Source organism: Balaenoptera acutorostrata, chromosome 4 (assembly GCF_949987535.1).
Source record: "Balaenoptera acutorostrata chromosome 4, mBalAcu1.1, whole genome shotgun sequence".
NCBI lineage: Eukaryota > Metazoa > Chordata > Mammalia > Artiodactyla > Balaenopteridae > Balaenoptera > Balaenoptera acutorostrata.
In genome coordinates, this window is record NC_080067.1 from 36431520 (window position 1) to 36454261 (window position 22742).

General features: G+C 43.6%; 1 protein-coding gene across 1 annotated transcript in view; it reads left to right on the forward strand.

Annotated features, from left to right (window-relative positions):
• MED12L (mediator complex subunit 12L) overlaps nucleotides 1-22742 on the forward strand; it is a 331114-nt gene that overhangs the window by 37835 nt on the left and 270537 nt on the right. The window contains exon 4 of the mRNA XM_057545673.1: nucleotides 1736-1895. Coding sequence (XP_057401656.1) covers nucleotides 1736-1895 — 160 coding nt within the window. The remainder of the gene's footprint in view (nucleotides 1-1735; nucleotides 1896-22742) is intronic.

Here is a 22742-nt window from a genome sequence, read left to right on the forward strand (position 1 = left end):
CCTAAACGACAGTAAACCCAGAGCCTTGTGCTGCATGAAAGGTGTGCCTTGTAAGCTAAATTTTCAGGAAATTTTCTAGGTAAAATGTATCACTGTGATCCACAGAGAGGAAGTTTTGTAGCTTTAGCCTGTGTCACTTTCACCTCCCTTTTATACAGTTATGTGGTACGCTGTGTAGTCGCCTTTGTCATGGGGGAGGTTATGTTCTAAAGTCAGCAACCAAGGTAGGAACTGTACATGATCAAAAGTCTATTACATTGCCCGTAAAATACAGTATATGGACACAATGCATCTCAGTGTTCAACCAGGCAGCTTTTCTTTATCACTGGAGCCGCTTGATGTTTCTTTGGGAAGAACCAGGTGAAATAGCTTGTTTTAAAGAGCTATGTAACAGAAAACACTTAAATTCTGGGATCACACTTTGTTCCAAGACTGTGAATAGTCAGATTTGTCACATATGTATAATGCAAAAAAAATCCACTGGCTAAACCGTTGGCTAACTAAGAAAAATGCCGTGCTACATGAATCAGTTAGCTGGTTTGAAGCTTTGATGTTCCACACAAGATCAAGCAAGACTTCGGGGCATAGAGACCAGGGCTAGTGATGTCCATGGTTGTGGGTTTCCAGAATCCTCTTAGGAGAGAGTCAGGTCCATGGCTTGAGAACACATTGGGGGGTCACGGAGAAATCCTTGGAACTGGAACTGGCAACAAAATGAAAGTTGTTACAATTTTGATACATGTAATTCTTTCGCTTTATCCTTCTCACCCCACTGTGAGGTGGACAGGGTCGGTATTATGTCGTTCATAAATGAAGAGCCTGGGAGTCATGGGTTTAACCACCACGGGCTGGGGCCACGGCTGCAGCACAGGGGAGCTCATTGCCGGGGGCAGGGGTGGGCGCTGCTTGCTTCTCCATCTCACTTTCCCCATCCTGCCGCATTGCAGCCAACATCTTCTCTGTCCACTGCGTTACCCTGTATTCGTAAATTGGATAGCTTATGTAGAGATTAATGGGCTATTCCTAGGATATTTATGAGGAATTCTAGAAGACTGGGTTAACTCTTTCGAGCCATTCCGCAGACCGTTGGGATACTAATTTGCTAAATAGTACCTTTGTGGCCTGGAAGAAATAATTAACTGCCTCAAGTGCCCACTTTCAACCAGTGAATTAATTACCCAGCTCTTTCTAGCTCAGTGTTTATTAGGCAGATTCACTGATCCATCATTTTAGCCTCTATTTAAACATTTTGGTCTAAAGGCACTTTTAGCAGCTTTCTGGAAATTGTTACTCTTACGAAATGTTACAGTCGGAAAGCTGTATACAAAAATGTTCTTCGATAAAATGTAGAGCGGGGATAGCTTTTACTTGATCTGCCCCTTCCAATTTTGAGATACAAACTCCTTGGAGGACTGTCATGAGATTATTTTCCCTATTTTGTTGATACAATGAGTAGCTTTCAGCATCTGAGAGTTTGAAAATAATTTGTTTTTATAAATAAGAAAGCACAACTGATAAAACTGTGTTGCCAATGTGCTAAACATAGTTTTGATTCTTTTTTCTTAAAATTTGCTTAAAAATATTTTTTAAAATGGCATGTGCCATTTAAAAAAAGGATATAGTTTTTCATAACCAGCAGGAACTTAGAGTCTCTTTCTCTTGCTTCCCCTTTCTTTAGGTTGGCCTAGCGATGAACATGATATGTGATTGTTATAAATATGTTATTCCCTTTCAGGTTCCCATCCTTAGTAAAAAAGAAGATGTTTTCGCATATTTAGCTAAGTATTCAGTGCCAATGGTTCGAGCAACGTGGCTGATCAAGATGACTTGTGCCTATTATTCTGCTATTTCTGAAGCGAAAATTAAGAAACGTCAGGCTACTGATCCCAATTTGGGTAAGTGAGACGGTATGATACATTTTACATTACCCTGTAAATAATTGTTGCCTGCACCTTCCATACCCATCCCAGAGAGCTGAGTCCCGCGAAGGTCCGTTAGTGAAGGTAGAAGTCGCTCGAGGTGTGGATGGGGAGTGCTGGTTCTGTTCACCCAGGCACGGAGTCCTCGTTCCTGAGTCAGCAGGTCCTGTTGCCCTTACCTCCAAAATAATGTATCCTGTGTCTGAACACGTCACCACCACGGTTCCTGAAATGCTGCTTCAAGCCACCCCCTCTCTTGGCTGGAGACGGTGGCAGCCTCCTAACTGGTCTCCCTGCCTTTCTTTTTGCTCCTTAACGTTCTGGTCTCTCCATAACCGCCACACTGATTGTTCAGCCTAAATCAGATCATATTGTGTCCTTGTTTATAACTTTACAGTAGTTTCTCATTACAATTAGAATAAAGATCCAGATTCTGTTTTTTGGGGGGGGGGGGCGGAGGTTTAAATTTTTTATTTTTATGTATTTATTTTTTTAACATCTTTATTGGCGTATAATTGCTTTACAATGGAGTGTTAGTTTCTGCTGTATAACAAAGTGAATCAGCTATACATATACATATATCCCCATATCTCCTCCCTCTTGTGTCTCCCTCCCACCCTCCCTATCCCACCCCTCTAGGTGGTCACAAAGCACCGAGCTGATCTCCCTGTGCTATGCAGCTGCTTCCCACTAGCTATCTATTTTACATTTGGTAGTGTATATATGTCCATGCCACTCTCACGTCGTCCCAACTTACCCTTCCCCTTCCCCATGTCCTCAAGTCCATTCTCTACGTCTGTGTCTTTATTCTTGTCCTGCCCCTAGGTTCTTCAGAACCACTTTTTTTTAGATTCTGTATATATGCATTAACATACGGTATTTGTTTTTCTCTTTCTGACTTACGTCACTCTGTATGACAGACTCTAGGTCCATCCACCTCACTACAAATAACTCAATTTCGTTAAAGATCCAGATTCTTGCCTGCAGCGCCATCCATGGTCTGCCCCCTCTTTCTGCGATGTTCCGGCCGCACACCCCTCCAACACGTGTACTCCTTCCTTTCCTGGGCCCCCCTCTGCCTTTCCTCTTCACCCTGTACTTGAGTTGATCTTCTCCAGACTATTTGCAGCCTCCTTCTCTTCACTGAGGCTTTGGCTCAAGTGTCATTTCCCCAGTAGGTTTTCCCTGCCCACCCAGCTCAATAGCATTCTCTCTCTTTCTCACCTTCCTCCCAGTTTTGTTCTCATGTGTTGTTATTTTATTCACAGCACGTTTCTCTGTCTGAAAGCATCTTTTAAGATTTTGTGTCTGTCATCCTCTCTCTCGCTCTCTCTCACACGCACACGCACACGCACACGCACAGACACACGCGCTGGTAGGTATTTGTTGAATGAACTGAAGGGAAACTACTTTCAGTCAGAGTTTCTGCTCTTTTGGTGACTAGACAGTGACTCCTTGAGGCGGTGCTAAAACATGCTTTATAAAAGGTTGGATGCTACGTTAGAACTGTGCACAGAGAATTATATATAAAGAGTCCATTGAAAGATTAGGTTTACAAATAATTCTTTATGACATGGAAACGTGCTTATGGTTTTATAAGGCAGACCCCCAGCTGCAAAGCTCTGAGGAGCAGGGCGGAAAGTACAAATGTCCTCCAGTGCCAGGAGGCACCCTAGAGGAGTGAGTCAGGGTGTGACGCGTTTGGGAATGGTAAAGGGGCCTCGACGAACCGGAGAGCGGGGACGTTCTAAAAGCATGAACACGGTAATTCAAAACAAAGAATGGCCTGATACCATGGCTGCCACCTTTGAGTTCAGCATTATCTCATGTGTGTCAAAATAACAAGCAAAAATGAACTGTACTTAAAAAACAAAACTGTGTAGTGTATATATGTAAATGTCAAGAAAAAAAAAAGGGAGGAAATAATCCACAAAGTTAACAATGGTTGTCTCTGAGTCTGTTTTCACAGTAGTCTTGTGTTAACTACGTGTCTGATTTTTTCATCAGCTTATTATTTTATTGGGGGAAACAAAAGAAATGTCCCTTTTTTATTAATAAAGTAGTTATGTTCTCATTACAGTATTTTCAAATGGTGCTGAAGTAGATACAATACAGTGTATAAATTTCTTTTCTCCCTTGTCCATGTTTTCCTTCTTGAACTTTCCTTCATTCATATACAGACACATATGTGCAATTCTTCTTTATCTCTTTCTCTCTCTCTCTCTGTCTGTATCTATCCGTGTATCTATTGCATTTAATAATAATTCTCCCCATAACCTGGATATCTAGTTGCTTCTTAGCCGCCTCTACTTTGATGACGAATAGGTATCCGAAACCTAATGTGTATCAAATCAAAGTTGATTTCTCACCATCCTTAAACTTGTTCCTTCCTCAGACTTCTCTGTAGTAAATGTTATACATAGCCATCAGGCGAATGAGGGTGAAAGACATATTGTCATTGTGGGCTTTTCTCTTTCTCTCAAAACTCTGCATTTACTCCCTCAGCAATCCTGTTAACTTTACTTTCAAAATCTAATCAGAATCCAACAGGGTATTCCTGCTTCCGCTGTTGCCACCCTGGCCCAAAGCACCAGCAACCCCACCTTTGCCTGTGCTTTTTATTGCAGGGCCTCCAGCGGATCTTGTTTCTGTTCTTGCCCCTCTAATGGCAACTTCCTAGTTTGTAGTCAGAGTGATCCTGCTAGGACATACATCATGGTTCACGCCTATGCTCAGCATTCTCTCACGGCCGCCTGTCTCTCTCAGACATGTGCCTCAGCCAGCACCAGCAGCCCGGATGCGCATCGTGACCTCAGGCATTGACCCATGGCTGCCACTCTCCCTCTCACCCCCCAGTATCCCCCTGGCCTGCCCTCTCCCCCACTGCTGGCTTAGCTAACAGGGCACTTCCTAAGAAAAGCCTTCTCTTTGCGTCCTGCTTCATTTTTCTTCACGTCCTGCTTCATTTTTCTTCATCGCTCTTAATGCCATCTCGTTATATTTTAATTTATTGTTCACCTATTTCTCCTGACTCTGAACCGTAGTGATTCTTCATGAGATATTTTGTCAGATTTGTTCCGTGCTGGATCTCCTAGGACAGTACCTGGCATACAAAAGATGCTCAGTAGTTTTAACGATAAATAAATGAACAGTTAGGCTTGAAGCGTTTGTGTATATGTTTGTGCGTATGCGTGCATGCTTTTTTTTTTTCTTTTCGTTTTCTAATTTGCTCCGATTTGTAATCCTTGAAACCTTCAGCATTGCTAGCTATAACGGAGAGACTACTCTCCATTCCTTAGATGCTCTTCGTATTTTTTGGTAACTTGTTCCTGTTTTCCTTGATATTCCATGTAATCTGATTTTAACTGTCATAAAAAAAGGTGATCATGCAAGAATGATTCTGCCAAATGAAATGTAAAACAATTTTAGGACACATGAAAGTCTGATGGACCCTTATCATTTGTGAAGAACACGTAGTTAAGAGTTTTTAGGCCTCCCAGATATGAATGCATCACCAGGACTGTATGATTTCCTCTACCAAACGGAGGGAAGCCTAGCTCCAGTGTCTAGCTCAGAACATCATGGACTTCTTGTTGGATTCGTTACTTTTGCTATTAATTTCCTTACCAGTATGATCAGTTGGTTTGGGGAGGGGATTATTTTCTAACCACCCCCCACAAGCTGAAATTTCTATTTGCACACCCACAACAGGTAGTTGATTAGGTTCACCCACTAGCTGTGTTTTCTCTTGTTTCATAAGCCACATAACACACGATTCCATTTTTTGGCTCAGTTTACTTACAGAGTATTACATGGTCTTTATGATTATTCTTGTGTATTAAAAAGTGTGAATGTTAAATCCATAAAGGTCAATTGCCTACTGTCCTTTTCTCAGGGTACGGTATAAAAGCTTTGACCTAAAAAATGCTTAAGGCTAAAAATATTTTTAAAATGCGTGAATTTTAGAAGTTCACTCCTAACCTTTTAGGTCTAGCATCTCGGAAAGAGCTTTGGGCTGTACTCGTCTTGGCTCTGGTGCTATGTGGCTGGGTGACTGAAAGCAAAGTCCTTAGTCTCTCCAGACATGGGTCTCCTCAACCTTGATCCAATCCATGGTCCACGTGGCCTTTAATTGCCATAGTCTTCAGCCTTTATTTTTTTGACCTTGACATTTTTGAAGGAGACAGGCAAGTTATTTTGTAGAATGTCCCTTGGTTTGTATTTATCCAATTGCTCATCATCAGATTCATGTTAAGCACTTTTGGTGGGAGTATCACGGAAGTGATGCTGGGAGTGTCTCAGTACCTCCCATCACATTGTCCCAGTACCGGTGGTGATAACTTTGAGCTTTTGGGTAAGGTGGTGTCTATCAGGTTTCTCCACTGCAGAGTTACTGTTTTATCCTTTGTGATTAATAGGTAATTTAACTAGGTAGATATCCAATTGCTCTTTCTATATTCTTACATGTGTTTTAAAAACACAAATGTAGTGTACTATTTATACTATATGAAAAGAGCACACAGTTTCAAATATCTGATCTTGGTTTGCTATGATTCTGTTACACCTGGTATCTCTCACTTACTACTTTGTCTTCAGCACCTTCTTCAGCTTCTTTAAGCAAATTACACAATGCCTTTGGAAGCATTTGGCTGTGTAGACATGGCCATAATGTAGCAAGTTTCACACTCCAAGCAAGCTATACAGCCAAGCAAGTACACACATATATATGTGTTGAATTGCATTAAATTGCGTACACTTCAGAAGATTAACTTGCAGTAATAGTTTCTATGTTCTAGAAACCATTCAGCACATTTGGGGCAAGAAGCATTCAGCACATTTGGGGCAAGATTGACTATCGAGTGTCACCCTCTTCTGGCGTTGGTTTTATGGCTTCCGTTGTCTTGATGATCGTCCTTAGGATTTGTGAAGTGTTTTCAGTAGAAATGACCTTTATTCCTTTGTAATAGAAACATATGTTTTATTTTCAGTTCCCACATTCAGTGTTGGAACAGAGCTATAAAGCACTGCTGTTTGATTTTATTGAAGAGAGTTTTTCCTAATGTTAAGTGGGCTAACAGTAACAAGGGAGCAGGCCTGTTGTGTACATTCTTTAAATGTAGCAATGCAGAAACCTCACTGTAATTATGCAGAGTTACAGATCTAAAATGTAGATTAAGTGAGTTGCTGCCCTGGGGGGGAGATTGCAGTGGGCAAACCTAGTGCAGTGTGTACCCAAAAGTGAGAGGGGCGAGAGGAGCCTTGGGTTTCTGGGTGAGGTTGCATGTGTAGTTTCAAGGGGGGCAAAGAAATATTTGACTTGTACAAATCCTAACATGTACAAATCCTAACATCAGGGCAGAGATTTTAAAACAGAGGTGAATTAGGGAAGCTTGGAAGAAGAGACTTTAATTCTCCCTCTTTATGAGACATGAAAAAATAAGAGGTTATAGGTGGACATGATGTTTAGAAAATGCCATCTAATAGATGAGTGTTAGAGACTCGAGGGAAAGAATACCAGACGTGATGCATATTTGGTTTCCGATATTTTTTGGAATTGAATGAAGTTTTGTTTTTAAAACAAGAATATTTAACTGTCTTAAGTGTTTTGAGCTCACCAGAGAAAAGCATTTAAAATGGGCTAGCTAAGGGAATTCCCTGGCGGTCCAGTGGTTAGCACTCGGTGCTTTCGCTGCCGGGGCCCGGGTTCTCCCCGATCGGGGAACTAAGGTCCCGCAAGGCGTGTGTCGCGGCCCAAAAAAAAAAAAAAAAAATTAAAAAAATAAAGACCAATCAATCAGTAAAATGAGCTAGCTAATACTTAAAAATAAAAAAGTAAAACTTACACAGAGTTATATAATTAAAATCTTTGAACAGATTTGGAAATGGGACTGTGGTAAATAACACAGAACCTTGTACGTTTATTTGTAGGAACTTCCCCTACAATAAGGAGGAGTCTTATCGTTAATGAGTTATATGAGTTCATCATACAACTCTAGTATTTACTATTATACCATTATTGCTATCACTGTAACGGTGGGTGTCTCTCGAGCAATTATGGGATCACCCTCACTGCGGTGGGCGGGATTTTGGCGCTCCTGACGGCTCTCGATTGAATCAGCTCCTGACGGACGCGTGCTGTGAAAATGAGCTTTCCAGCCTTGGGGATACCTCCTCCTTTTGCCGTTGGGCCCTACGACGGTGTTTCCTGTGGGCTAGTGTGAGAACAGCCCCCCCCGCAGGGCTACCAGGGAGGCTGTGACGTGCCGTGGTACCGCCTTCCCCCTTTCTTAGTGCGCACTGGCTCAGCTCTACGTCCATTCTGTCTATTGTCTGATTTATTATTCAGGAGCCCTGGGAGAAAGGTACTTTGTCCCCAGTTCACACATGAAGACACTGATGTGCAGGTGGGGGACGGAGCCCCTCAGCTCGTGCGTCCAGACCGGGCCCTGGAGTCTGTGCTGGTCGGTGGGGACGGAGGCGGAGAATGCGGTCACTGCCCCCCCCCCCGTGTTCACACGTGGGGGGAGGGGCACAGAGCCAAACACTCCAGGTATTAGAGGAGGAAGGAAGCGCAAACGGCGAAGCGCATAAAATGCGGAGGAAGTCCCAAGGGGCTCGGGAAGCCCAGGGAGGTCGCAGAGGAAGTGCCATTTGAGGGCAGTTTTGGAAGCAGCAGCGTTGCCTCGGAGGACAGAGTCTGTCAGGCAGGGAAGGGCATTTCTGGCAGAAGAATGGCATCTGCGGGGGAGTGGGGCCATCAGGCGGTTTGACGTGGGACCGCCAGGGTTTACTTTGACCTGGCGTATCAGGTACCCGTGGGGCAGTGCAGTGCGTATCAGGTACCCGTGGGGCAGTGCAGTGCGTATCAGGTACCCGTGGGGCAGTGCAGTGCGTATCAGGTACCCGTGGGGCAGTGCAGTGCGGAAAGGCCGTGGGGAGGCGTGTTTGCTAGAGCGGGACGATGGGGCGCCCTGGAAGCGCTTCTCACTACTATTACTGTTGTCGTCACACTCCCCCTCCGCTTCTTGTCTGTCCCCTGGGCGTAACTGACAGTATCTTCTGAGGATGAAGTGAGTCAGTACCTCTACAGCGTTTAGAAGAGTGTCCACCACACAGTAAGTGGCCGGTGAATATAGACCGTTAATAAATAGTATGCTACAACTGCACTAGGACCGCAGTTATCACGAGCCAGTCTCCGCTAATTATCGCAGGCACTGTGCTGGGAACTTTACAGACGTTATTTGTAATCATGACAACATGCTTTCAATGTAGGTTTTATTATTTCATTCCGTGTATGCGGGGCCCAAGCCTCAGAAGTTAAGTCGCTTGCTGGCGCACACGGAGTGGACCTACTAGGAGACGTCTGCTCTTTCCTCCGCACTGTGATGGTTGCCGGGGGCATGTGCATGTTGTAGGTCTGGCCCTGGGAGGCAAGGAGCATCGCTAGGGAGAAAGGTGCTGGCCGGGAACAGGCTGCAGGACTTGGGGGGCCGTGGGCAGCATCCGAGGAGCCAGAACTCCTGTTCTCGCGGGTGCCACGGGGAGCAGGCAGAGCCTAGCAAAGCCCAGGGTGCCAGAGAAACGAGAGACAGATGAAATTGCTTGCAAGATGAGCAGCTCTAATTGTGGCTAGGAATTGTTGGGTGTTCAATATGGTGAAAGGTGACAAGTCATATCATGGGCATGAGGCCGTTTTTGGGGAAACAGATTAGAAGCAGCTTAAAATGCTTCGTGGTTAAACTGCCCAGGGAGCTGCTCTGTTCACCCCCAGTTGTTTCCTCTGTACCCCTGAGGTTTTGTTGGGTTGGGCATTTGGGGTGGGTGAGAGACTTTTCTTGGTTGACTGTACTCTCGGAACCACCATCCTTATCGCCCCCAAAATACATAGAAGAAAGAGCTCCCCTTCTTGCTCAGTGGGTAATTAATTTGTGACATATTCATTGAGCCATTTGGACTGCAAAAATAAGCCCTGCTAAACACATAATTGACAGTCTGGTTTCTTATCTGAGCCAACCAGCTTACATTCAGTTCGGGTCCTTGAAGACGGTGCATACTTTTATTGATTCCAGGGACAAGTTTTGAGTTTCAAGTCAAGATTGCCTCCACATTTTCACGTGTTCCTTGTATCCTATTTGTCATAAAGGAGATATCTGCCTTGTTTACTATGAAAATAACCCTGAAGGCTGGACAGATGTGCTTGCATAAGCATAATTTAAATTCATGCTTTACCTAGGCATGAAAAATAGGTTTTGATTGGTGAGGTAACTCTGGCTATATCCGGTAAAAACCACTCTCCAATAGAAGGAACAGGACCTATGGGTACACCTTTGGCACGTGCAACCGTTCCATTCCTTTCACCTGAAACTTTTAGCATCCATTGATGAACCAAGTCCAAAACCATTATTTCACTGGGAATGGCTAGATGTTGGCATTCTTCTGTAAAAATGGGCTTTCCCTCATCAGCTGTGATAAATCATAATTCTTTCTAAAAAAAAAAAAAGGCAGAATAAATGCTAAATTCTTTTCCTTTGAGTATCAGTTTTCAGAGTAAGAATTGCTGTAATTGCACATTTAGTTCTTTAATAAATGAGTTTCTCCTTTTTTTTTTTTCTTATTTAAAAAGATTTATCTTTGGTCATTGTTATGGGCTTACTGATAGTCCTTCATTCAGCATTTTGCAACCTGTTATACTTGTTGTTCATTTTAGTGTTCAGGTTGTCCCAAAGGTGGCCAATGGAAGATGTTTCAAGCTCTTTTGTATCCTTTGACATGACACCATTTGACTTAGAGCACCTCCTTCTTTTTTGGCACAGAAAGTCTCCCAGGTTCATCTTGTACTTTTTCTGCCTCAGGTCTGCAATCAGCCATTTCTTTACGGAGCCCTACTTCTTTCTAGTGGGGAATGGTATTTAGAAAGCAAGATCTGGATTCTGAAAGTGCGCATTGCTACTGGGATGTCATGGCATCTAAGCCCTATCTGGATGGATGGGATACATATATATCTGTGAATACATGTGTGTGTACACATGTTGTGCATTCCTATGGGGGTTTATATTCCTATTTCCAATTCATCTCTAACATTTCCATTTAACATTAAAGCTTTTTATTAATTTCTTTGATTTTACCTTTATTTCATATCAGTTCCATGGACAATGAAATGGTTTCTAGTAACAAGGCCGTGGTTACGTATTTGTCTTACCCTGCTGTAAACATATACTAGATTCAGAATTAAAATCTGCTACATGTTAGGAAGAAAGGAAATATCTAAGTACAGAACGTCTTGGTGGGAGGTGAAGGAGAGCTGAATATTCCATCATCTTCCGTAGTAGGAAGCCAATAGATAATGCTTAAAATCAGGAAGTACAACTGCAAGTATGTTATTTAGAGATAAAGCGGTCAACAAAAGAAACACAGTGGATGAAAGAATTGAAAATAATTGCTTTTGGAGAATGGGAAATGGAGGAGTTTATGGACAGTGGGCTGCTGTTTTTCACAATAAGTCATATAGAGCTATTGGACTCTAAGACACGTGCAAGTGTAACTTGGATATAAATAAAAAGTTAGCTGAGCCTAATCTCAGTCCCAAATTATTACTCTCTATTTTTGTGTTGTTGATACCTTTTCTGGAAGATACCTTGCTGTAAAAAAATGTGTTTCATGCAAAAGATTTGAAGGAAGCTCAGGGAATGCATTACAGTTTTAGTTCTTCTTAGATAATATTACGAGAGCTTACTTTTCACTCAGCCAAGTGCTTGCTGCTTGGGACCTTAACAAAAATTGGAAGACTTTTATATTTTTCCAGGTGTGTAGTTGTTCAGTTAATTGGATATGTAAAATTTACAGAGACTTAAAAATTAAGGTAAAAATCACATCAAATTCATCATCTTAACCATTTTATATGTACAGTACAGTCTGTCTGCACATTGTTGTGCAACAGGTCTCCAGAACTTTTTCATCTTGCAAAACTGAAGCTCTATACTCATTAAATAAACTCTCCTTTCCCCTCTCTCCCCTCCCTCCCTCCACCTCTGTCAACCGCCATTGTACTTTCCTGATTTATATACACTTTTAAATGTTCTCATCAAGTTTAATATGCTACAGTGTAACTCTGCATTCCACATTGTTGCCCTATGGAAACATATTTCAGCTTTTTCTAAAGTAAAAATGTTATAGCGGGTCCATGTTAGAATGCTAGTCTGTGGTAGTGGTGGTGGTGGTTGTTGGTTGTGTGTGTGTGTGCGCGTGTGTGTGTGTGTTTATGATCAGTTAAAGGTAATGTCTGCTCATGATTGCTTTTTGAATTTCTTAGAGAAATGCATTCAGAGAACTTATTATATTTCATTTGAATAAAGAGTGATTTAGTTAAAAAAAAAAAGGATATTAAGATTCTCTGCACTGGAGTAGATGCTGTGAAGTTTTTAACCAAATGGAGTCTGTGCTATCTGCCTTCACGGGGGCTGCCTTAAAGGCATTTTTATGGAAACAAGATGCATACATAAAACACAGAGCAACAGTCAGTACGTGATTACCGGTAATCATATAGGAAACGATTGGGAGGCTGGAGAAATTAGGGGAGGTTTTCTGTAAGAGTTAAATATGAGCTGAGCCCTAAAGAAATCTAGCCTTTAAGTAAAAATCGGGAAATTTTTGCTTTGTTTTGTTTTCACGTCTTAAAAAGTATTTCTTGGTCTTAAATTAGCTAGTTATCTTCCTCTCTGGCAAACTGAGAGCAAATGAGTTACATTTATAGTTCTTTTATGTGTACTGTATTTGCTTTGGTCTTTACCACTGTCATTTCTTCTGGTCTTGTTGGTTTGGGTGAATTACCTGGTCTTGAATTTCCTGTTTAGAACCCATTGCCACTCAACAGTTTCTCTGTTTTCTAGTCACTTTTAATGTTGACTCCGGATCGAACTAATGAATCTGTGACAAAATAGTGATCAGAGTCCCAATTTAATCAAAGTTTAGTTCTTTGCTGTCTATGGCTATCAATATGTACATGTACATCTGTACCTGGAACATATTATACAGCAAAAATATCTGTTTGTTAGAAGTTTTTGTAGTTTGCAGCCTGGTTTTCTATATTGTCAGTTGGGGCAGTCCTCACGGAATCCCTCTGAGGTAGCTAGGTATCTCCGTTTTACAAATTAGGGTGAGAAGATCCATGGAAAGTGGGAGAACTGAGAATTCCATCCTGGACTTCCATTTCTAGGTCCTGTTTGCTTTGCAGAGTTTCTAAGCGGCTCATATCAGAGGGGCGACTGTGAGGCTGGGATGGGGTGAGGTATGAGGGGTGTTTCAAAAAGCTCAGTGTTTCATGAGTTTTTATTTGTTGTGCATCTTGTAGATCTATTGCTTAAAGCATAAACAGGAGGATTTTGAGAAAAGACAGCTGCTGTGTGACAAATATTTTTTAAAAGTAGGTAACACGTATCCATGGTAGAAAAACACAAAACACCCCAAAGGGCGCAGTGAAGTCTCACCTCACTGTGTCCTCCTGCGGCCCCTCATCACACACTTCAGAAGGAATTGTTGTAATGTTTCTTGTGTATCTTCTGAAATGTATTTTTATGTGTATCTTTAGTGCATGTTTTTATGTTCCTTTCAGAAAATAGGTGCTTGCTCCGTGCTGTGCACAGAGCGCCTTGCTCTTGTAAGGGGCTCTAAGCTACTAACTTTGTAATACTTATAAAAGCTGGATCTTTTCTTTTTGCAATTTGTACGGGAATGTTAATTCCATGATGAATAGAAAGCTTTTTTTTTTTTTTTAAATTAAAAAAGACATATTCTAAATTTCAGGGTCATTTTCAGACAAAGTGTATATAATCTTCCAAATGAAATCCCTGCAATAAAGTGGCTCTTCTGCCCATTTCAACTCACCATGATTTTGGAGTCGAGGAGTATATAGAATATATTGACAGGATAGAAAACACATTAAGGGTCGATAAATGGTCAGTTGGAACATCTTTGTGAGAGTAACACAACTAAGATGAATAGATGGAAATAAACATATCATATTGATATATGATATCGTACCGTACACTATATCATACGGTCTTGGAATCTCCAGCAAAATAAAACCAGGTGAGTGCTGGAGGAGAGGATACAGGGGGTGGGTCTGCGTCGTCTGTATGATGTGTAAGCGTTTTTATGTTTTAGAGCCTTTTGGTCTGGAGTTACTTTGCACGGTTATGTGGCGACGTGATGTCTGTAGTATTTGTATTCGCGTCCTAGTGGCAGACTCTTGTTCAGAATTACGGACTTTACAGCAACTACGTCTAGGACCTAAGAAGTAAACACAGTGCTGCTCTTACTGTAGAAGCTTTACTCAAAGCACAACTGGTCGTGGAATTAAATTCCAATGCAAAGCGCAAAAAGGAAAAAAAAAAAAAAAGAAAATGTAGTTTATTTTTTATTTTTTATTTTTTTTTAATTTTTTTTTTTTTTTTATAGCTACTTTATTTTATTTATTTCTTTATTTTTGGCTGTGTTGGGTCTTCAGTTCTTGCGAGGGCTTTCTCTAGTTACGGCAAGTGGGGGCCACTCTTCATCGCGGTGCAGGGACCGCTCTTCATCGCGGTGCGCGGGCCTCTCACTATCGCGGCCCCTCCCGTTGCGGGGCACAGGCTCCAGACGCGCATGCTCAGTAGTTGTGGCGCACGGGCTTAGTTGCTCCGCGGCATGTGGGATCTTCCCAGACCAGGGCTCGAACCCGTGTCCCCTGCATTGGCAGGCAGATTCTCAACCACTGCGCCACCAGGGAAGCCCATGTAGTTTATTTTTGCTCCACAAACGACTGGGGCTTTTCTACTGCCTCCTCTGTAGCAGAAGCTGGAGGAGGAGCAAGGGTAACCAAGCGTCTGATGTAGTGTAATTTCAGTAGCTTTGGCGCCTCCAGTAGGGCCGGCAGTGGGTCTTTCACCAGCACCGCGCCCGCGTTTCTCCTCCCCACGAATCCTCAGGAGGGCCCCCCTTTATTCCCGAGGCTGCAGGAACGCGCAGAGGTATGTTCTCCTGTTCACAGGGAGGCGAATTTGTGGTCTCCTCCTCGAGTCTCTTGTCTTGCCCTAGCTGTCCTCTCCTGCGGCGATGAAGTCCTCAGCCTGGTCTCAGATGTGGAAGGCGGTGGGGACTTGTCCTTCGGGGTTAAGTAAACGCACCAGTTTAATATTTGGAAATTAATATCCCTGTTATTCCGTGAGAGGAATATCTCAGCTAGGCCAAGGCCGTCGCTCACTCAGAAGTTGGGAAGGATTTGAGGAACTCACCCTCTGATAACTATAACATTCATTTCCAGCGCCCGCCCCCCCTCCCCAGAAGGGGTGGGGCTGTCACGGCAGGTGTTTCGCACGTGCCCCTCTGTCAGGAGGAAACCGCGGAGCGGTGCTGGTGCCAAGAACCTCGTGGCTTGGCTGATGGGTGGGATAAGACATTCTCGTTCCAGGGGCTAAAACTGGATTCTGCCTGGGCTTCAGATGCACTTATGGGGTTGACAGAGAAAAAGGACAACTGGAAAAAAATCCCTAAATGCAACAGTTAGCATTTGTCTGCATTAGCCTGGGAACAGGAATCAGAGACCTGACAACGAGAGGGGAAAACCAAGAAAAGGGTCAAAGGCTGTCCTCAGGTAGGAGATGCTGCTGGGCGTCTTGAAGACAGGCAGGCAGGCAGGCAGGCAGTCGGGAGTCTCCTTGCTGCTCTGGGACTCAAGTCTCCTTTTCTCCCTCCTCATCAGCCCCTCCTCCTCCTCCTCTCCCTGCCCAAGACCTTGCCGCCCGTTTCCTTGGTTGGCCACTTGGTCTCTTTTTCACCCAGAGATCCTTAAGCATCAGTCACGCAGTTGCACAGTTGTTTATATATTGCCCTGTAAGGGCCCTTATCCTTCGGGGGGCGTTGTCCCTCCCTCCTCAGAGCGGTTGATTGGCTGGACCTGCACCTCCGTCTGCAGGCCCCCTCCCGTCTCACCACCCTTCTCCTGGGCTTCAGAGAGGAGCAGACTCCGTGAGTCTCCCTCAGCCACCTGCCCACTGCCACCCCGACAGACACCTGGACGGACTTACGTGCAGCAGCCAGGCCTCACCTGTCTTCCTGTCTTGGCCAGAGAGTTCCTACTTCCAGCCAAGGTCGCTTCCTGCCCATCTGTGGGCTCCTGGCCGCCCGGCCTGTAAATCACGCAAGTTCGCTTCTTCTCAGAAGCACGCTGTGCTGTGACACAGCAAACTGTGTCACAGTTCTAAGCATCTTATATCTTACTTAATTCTCAAAATAACCATATAGGCTAAGTACACTTATCAGCCTGTTTGATAGACAAGTAACTGACGCATCCAAAGGCTGAGTGACTTGCCCAAGACTCCAAAGCTGCTCAGTGATTTCGAGCTGCGACAGGAGCCAGGCCACCTGACTCTAGAACCTGGGCTCTTCACCGCCAAGCGAGTAAACATAATGCTGAGGGCGCAGGAGAGGGCTGAGTTAGTTAGTGCACAAGCCATGTTCTTACTCTGCAGAATAAGCCTTCCTACACCTGCGGCTGTGTCTGCTGGGTACTTCTGCTGTCATAGTCCCGTCGTTTAAGGCATTGCACCCACGTATGATAGAGTTCCCCACGTCCGTATCTTCACCCTGAGCCTTCTGAATGTCAGACGTGTGTACCCACCTGCCCCTGGACACATCTTCCCATGAATATCTTTGACACCTCAAATCCAAGTGTTCAAAACTGCACTCAGAACTGGGACACCTGAATAAGATCGGTGGATTGTGTCCACGTCAGTATCCCGGTTATGATATTGTCCTGTAGTTTTGTAAGATGTTAACGTTTGGGAAAAGTAGGTAAAATGTACACGGGGTCTCTCTTATATTGTTTCTTACAACTTCATGTGAATCTATGATTATCTCAAAATAAAGTTTAATTAAAACAACACGTTCATGAAAACAAACGCATTGAATTTAGCCCCCTTACCCTCCCCCCGCCCCGCTCTCTGTTCCACATCCCGTTCTATGGTACCATGATCTGCTCAGCTACCCCACAGGGAGATCTGGAAGTTGCCCACCCCTCTCTGTTTCTCCCTCTCCACCGTCAGGTTGCTTACAATTCTACCTACCTCTTTTTTTGTACCCTTCTCAGTCACCTCTCCACTGGACTTTGCAGCCTCCTTTCAATTTGTCTCCCTCCCTGCCACCCCCCCTGCAACTTCTGAGAGAGAATCTTAATTTACATATCTGATCTCCTCTTTCCTTTGCTTAAAATTCTTCAATGGCTTTGAGTCATTCGCGGCAAAAGATCAAACTCCATAGCTTGTCACTGCCTGGGCTGTTGGTTATAAGTGCAGATTTCTGGATCCCACTCCAGACTTACAGGGTGGAAATCTCGGAGTCAAAGCTAAGTTGGTATGTTTAGCCAACTGGCGCCCTCTGGTGACCATTTTGTGCCATCGCGTTTGAGGACCTCTGGCCTGGGCCATCTACCCCGCCTTACGGGTGACCCTTTCTCCCTCTGCCTTGCTGCTGTCCGCATGGCCTGGGATGTCACACACTGCTCTTTCTGCCTGTGGAACTCCTTTGTACCTTCCCTCCAGACTTGGCTAAAGCATCCCCTTGCTTCATCTCCTGTGTCCCATGGCATGTCAGAGCACTTACCTCATTGCTGTCAGTATCTGTGTCCCTGTGTGTCTCTCTACCTCAAGGATGAATCACCTCAGGTGGGGACTGCTTTCTTCTCACCTTTGTAGCTCCAGACCCCGAGAGAGCTTCTGGCCCTCGGTAGGCATTTAATGTTTGCTGCTAAATGCCCATGATTTTTGTTTTTTCTTGAATTGTCACCTTGATCCCCAAGTGACTACTTAGTGTCACTGCCAGTAAGTAAAACCGGAGAGAAATAGCCAGTTAAAAATAACATGGTAAAATTACTCATCCAGACAAAAACAGATATTCAGTATTTGCCATTTAGCCCCAGTGTTGTACAGTTAATTCTAAGTGAGAGGAAAACTTAAAACATGAAAAAAGATTCAGGAATTTATTGCACCATAGCATTTCCACGGAGTGACAACAGCCCAGCTACCCATTCCAACCCCCCTGCCACCTGCCCCCCCCCCCCCCCCCCACACACACGCACGCACGCACGCATTTCCTGCTTTTCAGCCAGAGGGCCTGATCTCACTAACCGCCCATTCAGCAGAACCAACATTCCAGCCGGTGGGGTGACTCTCCTTTGGTCTCCCGTCGCCCTGAGGCAGCAGTTTTCCCTGGGGCTCTTCTTTATCCCGCACTCTGTTCCCCGCCCCGCCTTTCATTCCCCAAGTTTGACCAGTGGCCGAATACGGGATTTCCGGTTTCCTGTGAATCGTTTTATAGAATTCAACTGATTAACTTTTTTAAGCCTTTTATTATGGACATTTCAAACATAGACAAATATAGGAGAATGTAATAAAGTCCCTGTTACGCATCACCCAGGTTTAACCGTTCACCCTCTTGGCCACCCCTGCTTCTACCCTTCTTCTCCCTAACCACACCTCCTCCCTGGGCCCCTCAAAGTCTCGTTCTTTCGTCGTGGATTACTTTTCATCCGTGCGGAGTAGAGTCTTTTCTTTTACTTCATGAAATGCTGATGAATTTTTATTGGTAGTAAGGTATTTCAAGAAAACATTAAAAAATTATATAATAGCTTTATTGAGATACAATTTATACTGTTTTACAGTTCATTTTAAGTGTACAGTTTAGAGGTTTTTCATGTGTTTACAGAATTGTGAAACCATCATTACATTTTAGAATATTTTTATCACCCTGAAGGGAATCTCGTACCCATTGGCAGTCACTCCCCATTTCCGCTCAACCCCCCTCAGCCCTATAGATTGGCCTATTCTGGACGTTTCATCTAACTGGAATCATAACATATGGGGTTCTTTGAAACAGGTTTCTGTCAGTTAGTATAATGTTTTCAAGGTTCATCCATGTCGTAGTACGTATCAGTAGTTCATGACTTCTAATGGCTGAGTGCTATCCCATTATAGGCATATCAGACATTTTATTTACCCATTCATCAGTTGATGGACATTTGAATCGCTTCCACTTCTTGGCTGTTACGAACCATGCTGCTATAAGTGTGAACAAATCTTTGTGTGGGCATGTGTTTTCATTTCTCTTGGGTATGTAACTAGTTGTGGACTTGACGGGTTATATGTTAACTCTATGTTCAACCTTTTGAGAAACTGCCAAACTGTTTTCCACAGTGGCTACCTCATTTTACGTTCCCACCAGCAACGTATGAGGACTCTAGTTTCCACAGATCCTCACCAAAAAGTTGGTATTATCCGTCTTCTTGTTTATAACTGTCCTAGTGGTACCTTGTTGTGGTTTTGATTTGCGTTTCCCTGATGGCTAATGATGTTGGGCATCTTTTCATGTGCTTATTGGCCATTTGTTTATATTCTTTGGAGAAATGTTTATTCGGATCCTTTCCCCATTTAAAAAAATGGATTTTTTTTTTTTTTTTAGAAATTCACGTTCTTTTATTTATTTATTTATTTATGACTGTGTTGAGTCTTCGTTTCTGTGCGAGGGCTTTCTCTAGTTGCGGCAAGTGGGGAGCACTCTTCATCGCGGTGCGCGGGCCTCTCACCATCGCGGCCTCTCTTGTTGCGGAGCACAGGCTCCAGACACGCAGGCTCAGTAATTGTGGCTCACGGGCCCAGTTGCTCCGTGGCATGTGGGATCTTCCCAGACCAGGGCTCAAACCCGTGTCCCCTGCATTGGCAGGCAGCTTCTCAACCACTGCGCCACCAGGGAAGCCCTAAAAAAATGGATTTATTATTCATCTATTTATTGTTGAGTTGTAATCGTCCATTATATGTTCTAGATCCAAGTCCCCTGTCAGATAAATGATTTGCAAATATTTTCTCCCCGTTTTGTGAGTTTGCCTTTTCACTTTGTTGATGGCATCCTTTGATCAAGAAAGTGTTTTAACAACAGAAAACAGGAAAAATCTTTCAGTCATTTTATTGGGGGCTCACAGATGGAGGGTGCAGCATCTTATATATACTGAACTTTCCTTCTCCCCCTCCCCACACCCTCCCCACCCTCCCATCAGTCTGCACCAAAGGCAGGTTTGCACCAAAGTCGGGCTGGTTAAATCCTCTACATCCTGCAGTTTTGAGAAGCCGTCTGTTCGTTCTCACTGTGGAGAGGCAAGAACCTTTTATTGTAGTGGTGTAGCTTCAGGGAGAATGTTTGAGGATATAGGGTTTTCCATTGAGGAGCCTGGCATTGGAATTGACTTAAGTGCCGATTCAAGTGGATCACTTTAAAGATGTGCACCTTCGTCTCTGGACTTGGTTGGAGTTTTTACAAAGCAATCTTTGTTGCATCTATTTTATGTAGTGGGTTCCCACTGGTTTTGATAAAAGGAAAGAATTTAACAAGGAAAATAAGCCTTCACAAAATTAAAGGAGATTATATATATATATATATATATATATATATATATATATATATTAGGGTGTGTGTGTGTAAAGTTTATGTTTATACTTATATTTACTGGAAGTTTATTAAAAAGAATAGAAAGTTCTGTATTTGCGTGGGCCTCTTGTAGCACACTGATGAACAGGCGCTTCTAGTTGCATTGGTTGTAATAAAGGCAGAGAGCACCAGAGAGGGAATTTGGCATTTTCCCTACAGTGGTGTTTGAAACCTTCTAGGTCTGCAGTGATGAGTTTAAACTAGAAAGCGAAGATGTTTGTATGAAGATTTGATAGGCAGAATAATTGCGGGGGAACTTGATTTAGTCGCTTTATTTTGGGAGGACCTTATAGTGTATTGACTCAAGTCAATACTTAGATCTTGAGCACGTAAGGAATAGTTTTATGGGGATGAAAGAGACGGAGGAAATTCTAATACATCAGTTAGAGAAGAGAGAGAGAGATCCCCGCTAGGTGGTGGAGTGGTGTCCAGAGACTAGAGAAGGCTACACGAGAGACGTGACATTTGAATTGGGCCCAGAAATATTCCCACCCCTGAACACAGGTGGTTATGGAAGGTCCTGTTGACAGAGCATCATAGGCATGAGAGTCAGAGAGAAAACACCTTGAGCTAGCACCTTGAGTGTGTATGAGTATGTAATGGTAGATAGTATTTGAAATGATTTTAATTCCCAGCTAAGGAGTTTGACCTCAATTCATCAAGGACTGCAGATCCAGCGAAGGTTTTGGAACCATGAAATTGACGTTGATTGATTCCATAAACACTTATCCAGAGCATTATGTTAGGCATTGCAGCTCAGCTGAGGCAGAAGCAGGGTCTAACATCAGGGACAGTCAAGGTCTAACCTTTAGTTTCCTTTCTAAAAACTTTTCATACCAATAATAATGATGATAGCAACCGCTTACTAGTAAGCAACTGCTTACTGATCAACTTCTGCGGTGCAGGCACTGTGCTAAGTCACTCATCCTTACAGTAACTGACCTGATGTATTATTGATCCCTGTTGCAGAGATGAGGAGATTGAGGTTTAGCCGAGGCTAGATGCCTTGTTCACGACTCAGTGGCAGGGCTAGGTTTTGGACCCAGGGCCATCCCGTCCCTAAGTTCATTCTACCGGCGGCACTCAGTGCGTCCCTGTATTGCTTCTCTGCTGTGTCACGCTGCCAGGACGCCTCCTCCGTGCGCGTTGCTGCATTTGGGGTGCTCTGTGTTTGCCCCCAGGGTGGATGTTCCTCCTCTGCTGAGCTCCCAGTTCTCTTATTAATACTGTTAGGTATTCCAGGCCCCGGGGGATCATCTTTTAATGTAACTTGACACGTCTCTCTTCTCACCTATCATGTATTTATCAATGTATGTACTTTCATGTCCTGGAGTGGGGCATCTCACACCTGTTTGTGTGCTTCTGGTTTACCTGCGTGACCTTGAGTTAGGCCTGCAGTGCCTGGATCTATCATACGGTAGGGTGAACTGCATGGCCTCTGAAATCCCTTCTGTTTTGGGGGTTAGGCATCAACAAAGAGGAATAGTGGCTACAGGATTCTTGGATGCTAGGGAGGGTGTTGTGAAAAGGACAGGTCATTCTTTCCAGGGCTGACCCCTGACCCACTGTCAGTAACATTCATGTTCGTAAACTTTCTAATAATCTGGCTTCGTGGACCTTGAGTTCTTCTTGACATTGGTGAACTAGAGATGTAGCCCGAGCCTCTTGAGTTGCTCGATGTTAGAACTGGTCCACTTTCAGAGCAGCCTCTTTCATCGCTTTCTGCATCTTTCTACCTTTGAAGCTCCTCACCTCGCTCCCCCATCTTCCCTAAGATCTCTGACCATTCGTGTTTTCTTTTTATCACTTAGGACTGGGTCCCCACTCCACACCAATTAAATCAGAATCTGGTGGGATGGGGCTGAAGACACTGGCGTTTGGTAAAAGCCCCTCTGGTGATGGCATTTGCATTCAGGGCTGAGAACCACTGTGTGTCTTGCCACTGCTGCCCTCGTTTCTCCCTTTTAATGATCAGTCCTAACTAAGCACGAGAGGTGTCAGTGAATCTGATAATTTTAAGGAGTGCAGTACTAGTGGCTATTTGTTATTTTTTGTTTTTAATGAAAATTTTGTGTGCATCCTAATTTTTATATTAGTTGACACTGAACTGTCTTCAGTCCCAGGTCTCTGAATCGGACTGATTGATATGATAACTTAATGTCAGTTAAATACGGTTAAAGTTAAAATACACGACCAAGAGGTCTATATTTGAATTCCATTTGAATTTTAAAAGGAATTCAAATTGTCGAATGATATATTCAGATTCTTAAAAAGATACACATATATTTAGGTAAACAGTCAAGCACACAAGAAGGA